Raw genomic sequence first — 19,899 nt, 5'->3', positions numbered from 1 at the left:
GTAAGTCCCACATAGCTGGATTGCTAAGAGGTTGTTGGAGGCCATGACTCCTTTTCGTCTCCTCTGCAAACATGTCTTCTGGCGCACTACTGGTTGGGGGAAAAAGTCCACTTTAGTCCTGAGGCCCTCCGCAGTAAAGTGGAATTCATTCCCCATCCAGTAGTGCGCCAGGAGGTGCATATGCAGAGAGGTTGAGAACGGGGGGTGTGGCCTCCGACCACCTCTCAGCAATCCCGCTGTTTGGGACTTACTGGCGACAGCAGGAGGTCTTGTTGGCCCCCAAGGACACTCAGCAGGAATGGGGACTTCATCTTACAACAAGCAGCGCACCAGGAGGCGGGATTGCAGAGTGGTGCAGAAAGGGGGCGGGGCCTCAAGCGATGTGCTGATAGCTTTTTCATTTTAATTTTTTTAAATTATAAAGGAAGGGGGAGGGGTGTTGTGTGCCCCTCCCTTCTCCTGGTCAACTCTAGCCCCGGGATCCCCATCCCCAGGGGCCAGATATTTTTAGAATGGCAAGGTTAGCCATGCTGCCCCACTACCTGGGTTGATTATGGCCCCGGGACCCCATCCCCTGGGGCCCAACTTTTTCTTTTCTTAATTTTTTTTTTTTTTTTTAAATAAAGGAAGTGCGGGCTACATGGCCCCCCTTCCCTGTGTTGATTTTTGGCCCCGGGGGACCCCATCCCCTGGCCTTTACTTTTTTATAAAACATGGGAGGGAGCCACGCGGCCCCCTTCCATGGCCCCAGAAACTCCAGCCCCAAGACCTGGCCACAATACTGGGTGCCTCGGGCCCACCCAGGGCGCCCTTCTAATGTTGCCGACCGCGGGGGGAGCCTAAAGGCCCCAGCGGTCCCTGCCGGCTCCCCGTGTTCTAATGTTGCCGACCGCGGGGGGAGCCTAAAGGCCCCAGCGGTCCCTGCCGGCTCCCTGTGTCCTGCGTGACCCAGCATTGCTTTTGGACAGAGGGAGCTGCTGAACATGCAGGACCTTCAACATCTTCAGCAACATTGTGACCATGGCCGCACTGGGAACAGCTCCCAGCCCTGACAGATTGCTGCTCGATCGGCCGGGGAGCAGAGGGGGGGATGCTAGTGAGAAGCACCGCTCCCGCTTTTGTTACAGGGGACCGATATTGCAGCACTGCTGCAAAACCAGCCCCCAGTAACAAAACCGGCCCTCACTGGTACAAAACCGGCCCCTACACTTTTGGCCCACCGGGGAAACTCCTGGTGCCTGCTATGGCCAGTCCGGTCCTGATTGTCACAACCATCAGCAGCTGAAGTAATCACCATTCTAGCCGTCTGTGAAAACTAAAGTGACATGACTACTCATTGTGACAAATGCCACATGTCCGTGGGTTTGAAGATGACGTCCGTGGCTTCAAACATCAATGCAGTAAGAAATCACTGATTTTTTTTTTTTTGCTCCCAGTGAAACCTTTACCTTTTTCAGAGACTGAAGCTGGGTGTTTCTCCCCAATTGCCTTCCCCTATTTACTACCTTGCCTATTTTTGTTCTTAAAAAAAATAAATATTGAAATAAAACTGTTACAAAAACTTTAAAAAGTTATTTTTAAAACCATTCCATCTAGTCAAAGAAAGAGCTAACTAAATGTTTTATGTTTTTGTACATTCGTCTGTTTTAATGTTTGTGAGTTTGTGCATGTGTATATGTGATACACAGTAAAAATATGGGGAAAGTCCAGCACTACCTTCTCTTTGATGATTATGTCACTGTCGCTATTGTATAGTTATGTGTAAACTGATTCTATCATCATTTAGCGTGCATTACTCATCTAATGCCTGCCTAGCACGTGTACACTAATTTAGGGCCAGGTTAATGTAACCTGAACACGAGCAAGCACAGCTATTTAAAAGATATACTGCCTATTTTAATCAATATTGCGCCTTGTAATTTTGAACCATTGTTTTAACCCAAACTATTTCAAACATTTACTTCATTGCAATTTGTACATTCCACAATCACATCGCTTTACGACAATACAGCAAACAAATCCAAGCAAATTATACAAATAATAATAATAATTAATTCATTTCTTGTCTAGAACATGGCTAAAAACCATTGACAAAGCCAATAAGTCAATGATTTTTGAGAGGCTTGATGGCTTTGCCAATGCTTGTCATTGCAAGCATATGGCACAAAAATAGAGCAAAGAACAAAAAAGCAAATGTAGCACACAAAATCCTACTATAAAAGTTTAAAATGGGGAAAAATGAATTGGGGCTTCCCATTCAGAAATTGTAGCGTACGCAGAGGACAGTAGTGTTAAGAAGTGAATTTGAATGAATACAGTGAGGGATGTTGAAGAATGGGTGGCTTTTCGCAGTGTAATAAACCGTAGCATAATGACATACTATGGCATTGACTTAACTGTGGTCTTTCTTGTAGACTCCTCTGAAGAAGACTAAAGCCCTTATTGCTGACGTTGGGATGACCTTCTCAAACGCAGTAAGTGTTCCATTTGATTCAAAATTCATATTCACTAATCTCATATGTGTTGATTCCTAAATGGAAGTTGTTTTTTTCTACTTGGAACACTGTTTTATTTTGTGATCAACATGTATGCATTGTTATGGTCACTTTGAAAGTGAAGTCAACTAGGTTTGTTACTTTAGGAGTGGATGAGACTACCCGAAAGAAGACCAATACAATGGCAGGCATGACCACAGGTCCACTGGTTAGCATTAAAGTTTACTAAGAATGGTTACAAGGTGTAATCGTGAGTACATTCCCAAGCCTTGGCAAAGCCAGTGAGCCTCAACTTGAAAGCTGGTGTGATGAGATTTTTAGTTCAAAGCCTACCTGACAGCACAGCTGTGTGGTTTCTAAGACATCTTGGGGAAATGCCCATAGGCTACCTGGAAATGTATTTCTGCCATTCTTTGCCATTGACTTTGTTTTTTTCCCTTCATTTGCTTGCTTTCTATTAGCTGGCTTAATTTGTTGGAACCTATCCATCTTTTCTTTGGTCCAGTCGTGGAGCATAGCGTGTTTACCACCTCTCTGATTGGCTCCTTTTATTCTTCCACGAGTGCTCGCTTTTGGGGTAGTATACTTTCTTATTCTTAAGGCACTCCATGAGAGTGCACGTATTTTCTAGCTGTCTTCCTCATTTGCTTCTCTGCCCACCGCCAGTGCTCCATGTTGTTTTCTTCCCCATGTGCTGCTCTATCCTATGGTGGCCTTTGCTTTCCCCTCTCCTGCACCTGGGAAAGCAAACTTGCAGTTTGCTTTCCCAGGTGCACCCTCCATCTTCTCCTGTTTGTGTTTTTTTTAAAGCACTTTTGCGTAAAGTTATGTTTACCAATCCATCTCAGGTTGCCAAATAAAGAGAAAAAAACCCAGTTCACCTCATTTTGTAGGCACACACATACGGTTACAAAATTACTTGTTGGTCAGGTCATAGGGCTTTTTCTATCTTTAGGCATGCGTGCAAAGCAGCCGCGGTGATCTGGAGCTTGGCTAAAAATCACTGACAAAGCCAATAGGTCTCATAGAAGACGCCTGATGGCTTTGCCAGTGCTTTTTTATTGCAAGCATATGGCACAAAAATAGAGCGAAGACCTAACGTGCAAATGTAGCACACACATTCCTACTAAAAGTTGAAAATGGGGAAAAATGAATTGGGGCACATATTTATTATAGAACAATATGACTGCTTCAAGGCAAGCAGCAATATCTTGGGGACATTCTGAAAGCTTCCCTGGCAAAGCAATCTGTCCATTACTTACCATTGGCTTTGTGGTTTGTAACTCACTTTTGCTTGCTTTCTATTTGCTGGCTTTATTTGTTTTAGGCTGAGAGGATTTATGTGACAATCATGCTGGCTACTTGGGGGTGTGCTGTATGATATTGTTTTCTTAATCTTGCACAAAACTAAATTGAAATGTTTGTAAATGAACTGAGCAGATATTTCATGATATGGAAAGCACAAATGTAGCATATTTTTGGGTAATTTCGAAGTGCAGTGAAAACCAATATAATACTTTCAAAGCAAATCAATACACTAGGTGATGACACTTCCACACATTATCGTTTGTGCACTGTCTACTTTTATCAGTAAAACTGTATGTCTGCGCAAATGTAAATGTCATTTCAATTGAAAATGTGTTGTCTGTAATGACAGTGCGCTACCACATCATACATGTTGCACTTTACCCAACCCCACCCTACTCTTCACCACTCCTCAATACTACAGTCTTCTCTGCATCACTCCACACCATTACACTATTCCGATCCACACTGCGCCACGGCACTCTACTCTGCACCACTCTACGCCTCTTCAGTCGATTCCTCTACGCTACACCACTTGACTGTATGCCAATGCAGTCTCCCCCACACTACTCTACACCACACTACTCTACTCTGCACCACTCCACTCCACTCTGCACCACTACACTCAACACCACTTCACTCTACTCTGAAACAATGTACTCTGCGCTACTCTAGTCCACTCCGCACCATTCCACTCTATGCCACTGCAATCTACCCTGCTCCACTTCACTCTATGCCACTGTACTCTACACCACTGTGCTTTGTGCCAATGCACTCTACACTACTTTACTCAAAGCCAATCCACACTCTGCCAATCTACTCTCCACCACCGCAGTGTACGCCACTATACTCTACCCTGCAACACTCTACTCTACGCCACTGCACTCTACTCTACTCCATTGCACTCTACGTCACTTTATTCTGCACCACTCTACGCCACTGTGCTTTGCCCCAATGCAAGGTACAGCACTTTACTCAAAACCAATATACACTGCACCACTGCATTATACGATAATCTACACTGCACTGTATGCCACTTTGCAACACTCTACTCTACACCACTGCACTCTATGCCACTCTACACCATTGTACTCTACATCACTTTACTCTGCACCCCTAGATGCCACTGCACTCTTCTGCACGCCATTGCACTCTACAACATTTTACTGTGCAACACCGCACTCTCTGCCACTGTACTCTGTGCCACTCTGCTCTGCACCATTGAACTCTACTCTGCACCACTCTACTTCACTATATGGCAGTGCTCTCTACTCCAGTATACTGTACGCCAGTCCACTCTACACCACTTTAAACTTCTTTGCACCCCTACACTCTGACACTGCACCTTACGCCACTTCACTCTACCAATCTCTACCACTCTACTCTATGCCAGTGCACACTACCCCACTCTACTATGCACCACTGCACTCTTCGCCACTGCTCCACTGTACTCTGCTCCACTGTACTCTGCTCCAATACACTCTACAACAATGCACTCTACGCCATTGCACTCTATTCTGACCCACTTAACTCTACGCCACTCAACTCTACGACTCTGCTCCACTGCACTCTGCTCCACTGCACTCTGCTCCACTGCACTCTGCTCCACTGCACTCTGCTCCACTGCACTCTGCTCCACTGCACTCTGCTCCACTGCACTCTGCTCCACTGCACTCTGCTCCACTGCACTCTGCTCCACTGCACTCTGCTCCACTGCACTCTGCTCCACTGCACTCTGCTCCACTGTACTCTGCTCCACTGTACTCTGCTCCATTGCACTCTACGCCATTGCACTCTACGCCATTGCACTCTACGCCATTGCACTCTACGCCATTGCACTCTACGCCATTGCACTCTACGCCATTGCACTCTACGCCATTGCACTCTATTCTGACCCACTTAACTCTACGCCACTCAACTCTACGACTCTGCTCCACTGTACTCTGCTCCACTGTACTCTGCTCCACTGTACTCTGCTCCACTGTACTCTGCTCCACTGTACTCTGCTCCACTGTACTCTGCTCCACTGTACTCTGCTCCACTGTATTCTGCTCCAATACACTCTACAACAATGCACTCTACACCATTGCACTGTATGCCATTGCACTCTATTCTGACCCACTCAACTCTACGCCACTCAACTCAACGCCACTCAACTCTACGACTCTGCACTGTACCGTGCACCACTCCAATCTGCGCCACTTCACTCTACTGTGAAACAATCTACTCTACGTCACTGAACTCTATGCCACTGCACTCTACGCCACTCTACTCGACTCTGCACCACTTCTCTCTGTGCCAATGAACTCTACACCACGTTAGTCAAAGCCAATGCACTCTACACAAATCTACTCTGCAACACTGTTCTTTATGCCAATTCACTCTAGTCCACGTTACAATGCTCCACTCTGACACTCCACGATACTCCACTCTGACGCTACACTCCATTAAACTTTACTCCACTCTGCCACTCTACAACACTGCTCCACTCTACAACAATCTATGCAACTCCCTCTAAGCCACTTAATGCCACTATACTGCATTCTTTTCTACAACACACTAAAGTCTGCTTCACTCCACTCCAGGCTACACCACTCCACTCTACAACACTCTACTCTGCCATTCCATTCTCCTACACTACTCCACTCTACAACAATATACTCCGCTCTACGTCACTCTACTCTCCAACACTGTATGTCCTTCCACTCTGACACTCTACTCCCTCCACGACACACCACATCACTCTACACCACTCCACTCTATGCCACTCCATGACACTCCCATTCACGTCACTCAACTCTACTCCACATCATTCTACCCCATTCCACGACTCTCTACGCCACTCCATAACTCTCCACTCAACTCCACTTTATGACACTTTCCTCCACTTTTCCCTCACTATCTTTTAGCCATGCTGAACAGCAGCCACGTGGTGTACAACCTGCTAAACCAGATTGGCAAAGCCAATAGCTCTTGCAAAGATGAGACGGGTTGGCTTTGCCAATGCTTGTTTAGTTTTCATGCACATGACATGGAAATTGTGATTTTTAGTGATACAAAGAAAGATACTATTGGTTTTGAATCATTCTAACCTGAACACACAATGTTAACACACATGGATGGAAATAAAATAGCATTGACAAAGGAAATTATTGACACACCAGGGTTCATTAGGAGTTAGCATGCTCTATTTTCTTTAGGCAGATGTGCACATTTGATCAGGCAAATTGCTGTTCCTTACAGTGTAAGAGAGCATGTAGCTGAAATGGGTTGACCCATTGCCCCATGCTGTATGATTTGGTGGGTTGTAGCGCAATGACCGGTGAAGAGCAATGGATGAACAGGGTTGACCCACCCTCCCCCATTCATAAATTATTTTAATGACATAGAGCTGGTGACATAGCTAAAGCTGTCTGTAGGCATATTTAAAAAAAGGGAATTTTTTCAAACTGTCTGTAGAGAGACTGGAAAAGGTATGTTAGAATTGACTGGAACAGAGCATCAAAACAAGGGCACAGAATCAGAAAAGCAGTACAATAAATATGTTTAACCCCAATGGTTAATGAGAGTGAGTGTAATATACTTACTTGCCAGCTTTAGGGTGAGTGTAATTTACAGATGTGAGTTCCAGTAATAGACGGGTGGCAAGGTTTGTGCTGCTTGCTGGTTTTGGTATACACACTTCTGATACCATTGTTGAGTCTAGGTACACAACAATATGTGCGGGTGTTTGCCGGTGATTGGCACCAGCACTTATTTGTCCACACAGGCACTTATTTCTGACAGATCCGCATATGGTGTCTCTGTCTGCTTATGTTTTTAGAAGAGTACAACAGCAGAGCGCGTAAAAAATAAAATAACAGTGCCTTGTCCATGACATTCTTACAACGTTTAGTGATGCAGAGTTCAAATTGTCACCTTTATTGTGGTGTGTTGGTTAGTAGGTAACAGTGGTACTCCAGTACTGTATGTACTCTTGTAGTCATGCAGCTAAATTTGGGCATACAAACCTTTAGTTCTGAAACATTTATTTGTATAATAGATATACTTGGCATATGGTAAGAGTTGGGGTATTTTGAGCACTAGTCCTAACCTTAAAGTGTTATTAATTTTGATTGTGCAAACTATTAGCACTGTTGATAATATCACAATCTATATACTTAAGAGCACCCTCTAATATTATGGCACTGAATTGAACACGGGGTTCTCGTAATGAAATGGACGGTTGTGTGTACATTTCACATATGAGTGACACAGAAAACTAAACATTCGTAGGTTTCCTAGGATCTTTTCCTAAAAATACATAAAAATGCAAGCATGTTTTCCCAAATAAAACTGAGTTTTCCATGTAATTCCCTTGTCCAGCCACAAATTAGCCCTCCTATCTATTCATCATCAGGTTCCAGTGGTGAAATAGTTGTACGTATTGTTAATTTGTATTATACGACATATTTGTTATCAATTAGAGAATCCAAAGTGAGTATCGATACATGCTCAAGACATCTTTTGTAGATATACTGTGGATTTGCAAAGTTGTGTTTCATTTTTAGAGCTGGTCTTGCATTCTTTTCTATATCAAGGAGAGCATTTTGAACTATCTGCGTTCATGGGATATCTGGACATCAGAATATCAGTGACGCACAGAGCCCTAGCACACACCCAACTGCACCAGAGCAGGCCAGCAGGAACCCCTCTCCATTCACCCCGAGAGCAGCCTACCATGACAACACTGCTCCTCTCCTTGCAGATCCCAACCTTCTTTGTTGCTATCTCATCACTCTGCATTCTGATTTCCATTCTCTGTCTTGTGCAGTATGTGGCCAGTGCCCTGTGTTGTCCAAGCCGATCCAGTATTCTGACCGGGAAGTACCCTCATAACCATCATGTTGTGAATGACACCTTGGAGGGAAATTGCAGCAGCAAATCCTGGCAGAAGACTCAGGAGCCCAACACATTTCCAGCGCTGCTCTACGCTCACGGCTACCAAACCTTTTTTGCTGGCAAATACTTAAATCAGGTATTGTGTATGACTTTTTTGTCTCTTATTTCACAGTCCGGTCTTGTGTTGCACTACTTTGTGTATATGGGAGTGAAGCATGATTGCCAACATTGGTCTTACCTCAGGTGGTGTTGATCTTTTTAACTTGACCTGTTCCTGCCCTCAACACATTTACCTCTGGGGAAGCGATAGTATTCCATGCTACTGAGTGTAACATCCCCAGAAAAAGTAACATTTACCGAATGAATTGGGCAAAATGTTGCCTCTGTTGTTTTTCATCCATCTTCTTCCTTCTCATACTCAAAACGCTGTAGAAGTATTGCTAGGCTAAGGGCACGTTTTGGATCCAGGTGAACCTATTTTAGCCATGTAAAATGTGGGTTTCTTATGTTTTTTAGTCATCTTTCAGGCATTATTTCATTTCGGCCTCGAAGACGAACTAACTAAGCAAAGCGTCAGGCCTGGTGCTCTACATGGGCCACCTATTGCTTCCACTGAAGTATCGAACAGATGCATTTAAGTCTATCTCTCCTTTGTACTCGCAAGAGATGACCTAAGGTAAACCCTTACTTCTCTCTCAAGGACTTTAGGAAATCTCTTACAGAATGGGAAGGAGCTATTTTAGCTAAGTTCTGAATCTGATTATGTCTATGCCAACTTAAAGACCTATTTGGGGTTAATGGATTTGCAACACATGTTATTCATACCACCAAGGCATTTTGCTTTGGAATGGTACGTCAATAAATAGAATAAGCATTTGTGAAGATTTCAGTGGGACAGCCGTACCCTCTTTTCCACCGCAACACAAATGTTCCTCTTTACACAACCTTGTTTTATGCCCCAGTTTGTGTTGCCTTTTCATTGGAGGTGCTAACAATACATGCTGGACTTCAATAGAAAGGTGGCCTAATAAACTCTCTGCAGGAGGGCTTTAATATGTTATTGACTTTTGACTGATACTGCAAAATGGAAGTTTCTAAATTGACATTAGACTTTTCTGGTACTATTTCGTACTGGGTTTCACACTGCACTGTTGCATCCATACTTCAAGGTATCAGGGTTCACAAGAAGTTTGCTGTAAGGAACCCCTTAAATTGTTAAGTGTGCGCGTCCTAAAACTAATGTTGGATTTTTGTGAATACCAAAAAGTATTACGTTTAGGAACATAGAGATGCCAATGGTTTTAAGCAATTGCCAACACATGTAACTTCCTGTGTTCTGTTCAATCTAGTTGACCTATGAGTTATTCTAGTTGTTACGATTTGAGGCTAAGTATGATCTCACCCAAGTGCCTTTAATCCTGTTGCACCTGGAACATATTGAGTCTCAATACTGCTTTTGTGCCTTGTTTACTCAGTATGGAGAAGAAGATGCCGGTGGCGTTGAGCACGTCCCTCCTGGGTGGAATTACTGGTTTGCTTTAGTAAGTGACAAAAATATCCCACAATTTTGAACACTTGGAAACATGCATGTCGTGTTATTTATTTAAAACTGTGTTGTTCAAGTTTATAGTTCTTTTTCAAGTTATAATTTTGCTAACACTGTGTGGAACACCGTATGTTATGACTAATTATGTTCATATTGTCTTCTGTAGAAATCCAAAAAAAGGAGAAACGCACTAAAACCACACAATGAAATATTTTTAGGGATGTATTTCCCTCTTTTGGGGTTCCTTTTGCAGAGCTTACATGCAAACATCTTTGAATAATGTACCCTTCCTTTACTCACTGTAGGGCTTTGCCAAGGAAATGTAATGTTTATGGGAGATTTTTTACAGCATTTTTGATTGAGCAAATTTAAACATATAGAGGGAAGCAATGCTTTGCATCACCCAAGCAGTGCATTTGGAGGTTTGCCAGCAGGTGACTTTATCTGAAAGGCTGGTTAACTCGCCCAGTCGTATGCCATCATTTCTGAAGGTGACGAAAAGGACATAGACAGTGTTTTGTTATGAGCTTTATGTGTTGACGTCCAAGACGGAGTTGCATGTTGGCATGGTGAACTCCAGATTTTCTTTGCCATTCCATACTCCTATATCTTAAACAACTCTCGTCCTGTCTACTGGAGGCACTTTTGATTGAGCCAACATTTTCAGACTACTATACTAACTCTGCTTGTTTTGCACTAGCCTGAGACAGGAGTTCTTTAGCCTAGGCTGGTGTAGTGCCAAAGGTCTGAAAACATAATGCTCCCGAGGCCACAGCAGCCAGGGTAGCCACAAGTGTCCTGGTACTATTGTAGTGGAAATTTACATCTGGTTAGTGTTGAGCATGTTGCTTTGTAATCATTTGCTGAAACATGGTTGTTCAGATGTTATGATGAAATTCACTTTAAGTTCAGAACTAGCCGTGTATAGTTGATCTAACACCTTACAATCCCCCCACTAGTGGATCTTCTACCCATTCTCGCATGCTGTTGGGACACTGTTTTTACCTCATAGAGTCTTCTTTGTCTTCAACACATTCAGATTAATTTTTGATAGTCTCTCGACATATTTAGAATGTGTCCAGAAATATAATTCCAGTTTTGTGTTGTATTACTCCAATAATTTCAGTTTAATGTTTAGAAAGTGTCTGACTCCCATTTTTCAGATTGAACAACTATGTGCTGCATCAGGGGTAGGTAGAGGAAGGGTGATACAGTGTCTATTTCCGTGTTAAAAATGCAGAGCAGTAATGATTCACTTAGGTGGGATATATCTTTTCCCATTATGCAGGTTGTGTGGAACACCATTATGGACTAATATCTGCAACCACAAACTTTTAATATGTTTATAATATGGGAAGTACAAAGGAACCAACTCAGGATTAGTGGTCCTTTACAAGCAGAACACACCTCAGTATTTGTGTATACCATTAGCAATCTCCACTAATAGGCAATGCACTGCTTTCCATGGAATGAAGTTATTCCACCATTCAATCACTCCCCTTACTCTCTGATTTAACTCTCTTGGTAAGAACAGCGAGGTCAGAAAAATGGTTAAATGTATGACCAAATGTGTCACTAGGCATGCCCAGGGTTTAGATTTAGATTTGTTTATTGCACAGTTAATAAAAACTCACAACATTTAATAGCATAGTTTCATTGTTAAAAAGTTTAGATTTAAAACAACCGATTAAAAGGAGAATATCAGCTTATATGAGGTCTTTAAAAGATTTTTTAAAAGTCTTAGTTTGAGTCTATTGGTGTCCGGTTTTTTCTTTGAATCTGTCCGCAACTATTTCAAAAAATTTTGTTGTTCTGCAATTTAATTGAGTTTCCGTGGGGTTAAAACAGAGCAACACGGCCTGTCTGCAGCTGGTTATCCTCCTCTGGTTCCAAAGGGTCCGGAGCAGGGAACGCCTTATGTCCAAAAGGTTTTTACAAATGCAGATAATGTGTATTATGTCCTCCTTGCCAGAGAGGCATAGTCTGCAAATAATTTTTGTTTTATCCCTCTTCCAGGGTGCTAAGTGTGGCATAATGGGTATGTTTCCTAGGCGGAGGTTAAGGAACTTATTTTTTGTTTTGTGTGTGAGACCCGTTATTAGGTACTGTTGTGGTTTGAGAGTTGTGTAATCTTTCAAAACTCCCCATCCATGCTCTCTCTTGGCTAAAGTTGCCTTGTCCTCTTTCAATGAGATCGCCTTGGTAACTTTTGTTACCACTCTTTTGAAGGTACCGGCATCGGTTGGAGATTCCCACAGTTCTGTTAGACCCAAGATGGCCAGTGATTCCATTAAATAGGTCCTTGCTGGGGATTTGTCTCGTTTTATCAGTTCAATCCAGAGATGTGCATTTAGTGTTCCTTGTTCAGCTTTTCTAATTTTCCACCAGCTTTTTATGTATGCGCCTCTTCTCTCCACTGTTTGTTTTTGTAAGCCGAACTCTAGGCGAATTTGAGCTGGTGACGAGTAAGTTGTAAGGTGGAATATTACCCTAGGCATGCTAAGGGGGAAAGCTGCTGGAAACAAGATTCTGCTATTTTAAATTACCAATGATGAACCAAATAAATTTTATGGCGACTTATATCCCACCATGAAAGAAAAAAACAAATATGGAGATATCCGACTGTGAATCTAAGATTGACTCGACCATACCTGTGACAATATCAACTTGTACTGCCAAACTCACCCTCTTTTTTTAAATGCCGCACTTTTCGAAGATGCCCGCGCTTTGGTCAGGAGTTATGACACCACCAGACCTCATCCATCTGAAGCAGACTTCATGAATGTAAAATTTCCCAGCAAACGTGAAGAAAAGTTTTGATTCTATTAAGGATGTAGAAGCAATAATTATAGTTCATTTGACTCCATTTATTTACTCCCCAGTCCATAGACAACAAACAATATTCTAAACAACACAATAACACTGTAAATACATATTTCATAAAACCCTAAACAGACTCAGCAGTTTACCAATCTTCATCCAAGATCTCCATGTAAAAAAGTCTACAAGGAAAATCACTTCCTCTTTCTTCATGCATAAGATTTGACCATTGGAGTGACACCCTCTGGTAGTCATGTTTATTATCTGAGCCTGTAGAGCAAAATGATTACTTAAGTTCTATCCTTGAGATGTACGTGAATTATTACATCATATTATATAAGCTGAAGACATCGACAGGTGTATCGTAGCTAAAGCAATAAAAATACTTATACCTAATCATGGAACTGAATCTCGTAGGATCGATGACTCTCCCCGTTGTTTCCTTAATAGAATTGAAACATTCCTTCACTTTGATTAGGAAATGTTACTTTCTGTGTCGGCCTGGAGGCTCAGATTAAGCATGTTCAAAACTCACTAACTACCAATGATGGCACCTCCATCACAGTAAACAAATGTAAAGTTGAGTCCAAAGACTAAGCAGCCATAGTCAGAATATGCTCTAAGTGACAGATAAAGCTCTAGATGACATCGGACCACTGAGGAGAGCCTCAAAAATTGAGGTGTCAATTGCTGCCTCCTGTCTAGCTCTCCAGACCCATCATGCTGTGGTGGGAGAAGAAACTGGTTTATATGGTTTGGACGCTGTGTTGTTTTTCATCGAAGGTGGGGGCTGGACTACACTCACCGGTTGCACTTGCGGCCGTAGCCGCCAACGACTCCACAGCTGTTCTGCGCCTGTAGGCGCATACTTAACCAGGCTTTGTCTCCTGCGCGGGACACGCCCGGGTACGTGCCCGGGCTATGATGGAGCCCGTCTGCGCCTGTCAGAGCCTGGAAGAGGCTGGGCTGGCCATACCTCTTGGCCCATAGACCTGAGATAGAATCTAGTGAGTTGGGAGTGTGGTGGATGCGCCATTGTGCTGTACTCCCCGCTGCTTGCCTGACTACCTTGTGGACCTAATCATTGCCATTGAATCAGGTAGGAGGAGGCCAGTCCCGTCGAGACGCTGGTGACCTTGTTGGTGTTTTTAGGGTGCTGAGCGTTGAGTAATCCCACGCAATACCTGGTAATTCTATTTCTGCAGTCAATTCTCAGTTCCAGCTCCTGGAGGCAACAGGGGGGCAGTTTATGAGCCCCACTCTGCAACACGGCTAATTCCGTGACTGGAGGCGCTATCCACTTGGGGCAGTGTACCGGCGGCTAAAATGGGCAAACATACCTGTAATGACAAAAACAAGTGCCTCCCTCATCACTCACTTCATCATTGCCCCCAACCTCCATTGATAAGATGCTGCAGAGGGCTATAGGTGTGGTGGCTACAGATATCAAATTAACCGAAAGGCGGCTGTCTCTAACACCTGACCTACATCTCTCCCTGTTGGGTTCTGCCTCCACCCGTTCCTCCCTACGCCCGGTCACTAATTCTCCCATAGCCCAGCATGTGAGCTATGCAAAGCTTCCAATGCTCACCCGTGCAAAGGGGCTACCAACTCAAAAAATGGGAAAACCAACCTATCAGCCAGGACAAGGGCCAAAAGGAATAAGCGTGATGATGGGATGCCGGACTTTGGAGACCCACGGAGGCCATGGACAGTGAATTGGCAGGATGTGCTCGAACAGCCATGGACTATCCAGTATGGGTGAGTAACTTAGTGGTGGATCTTCAGGCCTATTGTCAAGGACGAGCTCAGTTCCCTGGTAGCACGGGTTGATTAGCTGACTGAACTGCTCGAGGCTAGGGCAGGCAGTCTAGCAACAACTTTAAGGGGGGGACTAAATGTTAGTTGTCAGGTAGACATGGCATCCACCTCTTCCAGAGTAAGACAAGAGCCTCCACCCACTCAAAATCCCATTCCTACCATTGAGACCAATCATGCAAACCAGGAGGTAATGAACAGAGATCGGGCGTACCTAAACATGCCAATCGAGCAAGATCGCATGTATCGACAAGGGATCATACGCAATGAGGGGGATGGCCCCATATCCAGCTTAGAGGCCAGGAAAGAGTGGTCAGCCCTGCCCTGCATCAGCCCCGTATGTCATTATTTTAGCAGGCGTACCTGAGCTTAAAAGGAGGCAAAGGGAAACTCTCCTTGAATCAAGGAATAAGTGTATGTTCTGGCTGGCCAAGCAGAGGCAATTTGCCTTTAAAGTTGCAGGTGAGATTCTCCTGACGCGCAGTGTTACCCATGTGGGTAACAGACCGAAAGATGTGCAAGGGGACTGCATAGTGATTAATTCAAAAAATCCAATGTTCGATCAAAGCCTTTTGGGCAGAAACCACTATAAACCGGAAGGAGGTATTAGGACTCTACCATTGGGTTATTTCTACTCCCTAGACTAATTTCCAGTAACTAGAGCGAAATCAAGACAGGAAAAGGGGGTGTGGAACCAGAATTTCCAGTTAACCTGTCTGTGGCAGGAATCCCCCAGACCTTTGCTATTTAGCATACCGTAGCAAATAGGTTTGGGGCCCTAGAGGCATTTGACCGACTCAAATTTGCATGTTGTCAGGTAGAGAAATCCTTTCGACTGGGGAATCCCCGGGAATGGGCCACCCCAAACAGGGAGCTCCATCACTCTAGTGCCATATCCAGGCTGGGGGTTGGTGGCGGGAAGGTGTGCCCCGATGTAATGCAGGGAGGTACTGATCGGGGACTGCCGCCCATGGTTACAACAAAGACTCCTCTGATGGGATTATCTCATGGGGAAGTGCAGGCCATTGATCCATCCACCATAGTGGTCTCATGTTCCTTTTCTTCCATAGACAGCAAAAGGGTCGTTAACATCAGTTCTGTGGTGCAGAGAGCATGTGTTCCCCTGAAAGAAGTTGGCCCTTTGAGGTAGGCAGACCCCCGAATTCATTCTTAATGCGGGTACTATCATGGAACATTGAGGGACTTAGCTCTAAACTGGACAATTCCGATTGGGGGTCATTTGTAGATGTTTGTATGTTCCAGGAAACTTGGGCTAGGAAGGACCCGCATCAGCTGGGCTTTGCGCCCTTCACAGTAGATGCTACTACTGGGGGAAAGGGTAGGCCCTTGGGCGGGCTCTGCACTTGGGTTGGTACACACTTGGGATGCACAGCCAAGCAGATAAAGACCTCTTCTAATGACATCCTGTGTACTCCTCTTACCTTTCAGCAAGGGTCAGTATTGCTCTGATCAATGTTTATTCTCGACCGGTTAGCAACAGTCAAGAATCGCCTACCCTTGACCAGTTGACTACTTTTATCTCCACCATTCCCAATAACGTCCTAGTGATTATAGGTGGAGACTTTAGTTGTCAGTTTGAGCCCCTGGTTGGCCTGACTGGAGGTAACCCTAGTGAAGAGGATTTATATTGGGCAAACCCCAAGCCAAACATCTTGCCAACCAGGGTTTGGACTCTGTTTGTGCTCCAGATCAATCCTTCACTCTGAGGCATTCCTTAAGGGCATGCAATGGTCACACCATATCGAACTAACCGGGAAACTCTTTTAATAGAATAGGGCATTCCTCTACTTTAGACCACATTTTGGTGGATATGAGGTTCAGGCATAGGGTGGCTGATTTTGAGATCATGCCCGTCAAGACAGCAATATTAATGCTCTGATCGTAGCGGCAGCAATGCTGACTTCTGAAATTGCATTTGGCCCACAAACCACACCTGACTGTAGATTAATACTTACCAACTGCAGGAGGAGAGTTCGGTAAACGGATATAGATACATTTTCCGATAAGCTGTCCACCTTATATGAATCCATTATCCCGTTTCTAAAGGCCACGGAACACTCTATTTATAACGTTGGCATATCTGTCTCCCTCATGCAAGTTGCTGAGATCAACAAAGCATTGACTTCTACACTGGCCGACATCTTGTATTATATTGTATTGTATTTACTATTGATAAAGCATACTGTGACCAAAAATTGTATCCTGGCCCTAGCTAAACCGCTATGTGAGGGAGTCAACTGGAGTGAGTCTGGAGGAGCAGAACCTGATTGTTAGTGAGGAAAGAGCCAGGTTTTCAACGACCTTCCAAACCTAAGCAGATCAGTGTGAGATCTTAGTGGGGCTGGCAGTTTATTCCATATCTGAGCTGCTTTTGCGGTAAAGGCTCAACCTCCTTGTCGAACGTTTTAAAATCTATATTGTTGAACATAATTGAATGTAGCTGATCGAAGGTGTTTGCTAGGGGTATATTTTCTTAGTTTGGCCTTTAAAAGTTTTGGTCCTTTATTGTGTAGAGCCTTGTATACAATACAGATTGATTTGAATATAATCCGCTGTTTATTAGGCAGCCAATGAAGATCTCTAAGGGCATTTGTAGCAGAAGAGTGTTGGGGTCTGTTTAGTGTTAGCTTTGCAGTGACTATCTGGATGTGTGCCAACTTTTTTAGTAAAAAACTGGGAGCTCCAAATAAAAGGGCGTTACAATAGTCCAGCCTACTTAATATTACTCCATTAGAAATCAATGATCTAGCTGGGAAATCAAGCAGTGGGTATAACTTCCTATGGGAGCGAATCAATGCGAAGCAGGTCCCAGTGATTCCATTCACCTGATTTTCTATAGAAAGGCTTTTGTCTAGAACTACCCCCAGGTTTCGTACCGCAGTTGAGTTGACCAGCGGGGTTTCCGTGGGCAAAGGCCAGAAGTTAGGTAGTAGGGGTGTGGAGATTTTGCTAGAAGGACAGCAAAGGAGCTCTGTTTTACTTCCGTTCATTTTAAGTGAGTTTGCGTTCATCCAGTTAGCTATATCCAGGAGGCATGCCTGAAAGTCGCCATGAGGGTCGGCCTGATCTTTGTTTAGTGATAAAATCAGCTGGGTATCGTCTGCATAGTAAATCAGCTTGATCTTCTAGGACTTAATAGGGGAGATTAAAGGTTTGATGTAAATGTTGAAAAACATTGGGCTAAGCGAAGAGTTCTAGGGGACGCCGTTTGAAGTCATTCTGAATTTAGAAAGAATTTGGGGTACAGAAACAGCCTGACAGTGGGCAGTCAGACAAGATTTTAGCCAGTTCTGCATCGGACCACCGACACTCACTGACATAAGTCTGGACAGAAGGGTGCGGCGGTTAGCCATGTCAAATGTGGCTGATAGATTGAGGAGGACCAGTACAACTGTTCGTCTGATGTCTGTTATCCTCCGTGTTTCATCAGTAGCGCAGATCAGTGCAGTGTAGGTTCCATGCACGGGACGAAAGCCAAATTCCTCTTCTTCTAGCCATGCATAGTCCTCCAGGTATTACAACAGGATTGCACTGGCATAATGCTCTAGGATTTTTATTGGGAAGGGAAGAAGGGAAATAGGTCTAAAATTAGCTTGATCTGATGGGTCAGCCGAGGCTTTTTTCAACAGCGACTTCACTATAACCCTTTTCCAACAGTCAGGCAGTGTCTCAGTTTCAAAGAAATTATTACAGAGTTGTAGGAGAGAGCCTGACAGTTCATCTTCCCATTTTGTTCATTGGTTTGGTAGGAGGGGGTCGAGATGGGACCCTGAATTCATGGATCTGTATAATATTTTGAATGCCTCGACAGAGCTAGGGTCCAGCCTGGCCAGAGCTGCCGAAGTGAGGTCCAGAAGGTGTGGCAAGACAGATTGGGAAGAACTGTTAATATTTGGGGTAGAATTATTTAAAGCACTCAGTTTGTCAATGTCATCTAGAATTGTTCGGATCTTTTTTTCAAAATATTCAGAAAGGTCTTCACATAGTTTCTGCGACAGCATAATTTCTCGCTTAAAACGGGAGGGATTAGTAAAATCCTTAAGTATTTCAAATGTCTTTTTTGCTTTGTTGGGGGCCGCGAAAATCCGCTCACAGTAGTATTTAATTAGCTTTAACTTTTCTTAGCTTATTTTTATATTAATTTAATGCAGAATGTAGATAGATCTTGTCTTCCTTTAGGTAGTAACGCCTCCATCTCCTTTCCAATTGCCTTCAATTTAATTTGGCTTCTTTCAAAGTGACATCGTACCATGAGGCTGATCGGGGGTATCAGTTCGTCTAGTGTTTTTAAGATCTCTTTTATGAAATTTTTATAATTCACTTCTATGGATTCTATAGGAGAGAAGCATACCTCATTAAGAAAAGGATTAGACTTAATAGCTGGGAGTTTGTGCCATGCTCTGCTTTCTACTGGATGTGTGTTTGTTTTTTCAGAAAATCCCTACTTGCAAACAAACAGGTGAAAAATAATCAGTGAGTAATCAGTCCAGCACAAAGAGATGATTTCCCCAACTGAAATTAGGCCTTCTGGGGAGAAAATGAGGTTGAGTGTGGCCAGCTATGTGTGTGTAGGGCCTTGGAACTGTTGTTGACCGATAGGTTCACAGGTGCTCATCAGCTCTTTATAAACCGGGGAAAGGTCTCTGTCTGCACAAAAATTGAGGTATCCCAATAAGAAAAGGTTGGTATGAGTGAGCCGCATGTTGGTAACGATATCTAGAAGAGAGGGTAGGAAAGAATTTGCGGTATCGGGTGGCCTATAGCACAGGATCCTCCGAAGCCATATTATCCTTATGACCCTTTAATTGGAATCCTAATAGTTCAATTCCGTCCGCCTCATCTAGCAGAAAGGCGGTAAAGTCCCAATTGTCCCTATGGAGAATGCCTAATCCACCCCCCTTCATAGCAGCTTGGGGTTTATGGAAGCCTTTAAACCCATTGGGACAAGCTCTGTTGAGATCGAATACAGATTCCCCTGTAGTCCATATTTCAGTGATGAATATTACATCAAAC

The 19,899-nt window shown here is 43.8% G+C and overlaps 1 protein-coding gene across 2 annotated transcripts in view; it reads left to right on the top strand.

Moving 5' to 3' along the window:
• Positions 1-19,899, top strand: part of GNS (glucosamine (N-acetyl)-6-sulfatase) — a 250,164-nt gene that overhangs the window by 67,652 nt on the left and 162,613 nt on the right. For both annotated transcript variants that reach the window (XM_085653417.1, XM_085653416.1), the window contains exons 2-4: positions 2,415-2,474; positions 8,614-8,817; positions 10,157-10,222. In XM_085653417.1, coding sequence (XP_085509543.1) covers positions 2,415-2,474; positions 8,614-8,817; positions 10,157-10,222 — 330 coding nt within the window. The remainder of the gene's footprint in view (positions 1-2,414; positions 2,475-8,613; positions 8,818-10,156; positions 10,223-19,899) is intronic.

This window comes from Triturus cristatus, chromosome 4_1 (genome assembly GCF_964204655.1).
Source record: "Triturus cristatus chromosome 4_1, aTriCri1.1, whole genome shotgun sequence".
NCBI lineage: Eukaryota > Metazoa > Chordata > Amphibia > Caudata > Salamandridae > Triturus > Triturus cristatus.
Note: the sequence above shows the minus strand (reverse complement) of the source record. Positions and strands in the feature narration are given on the sequence as shown.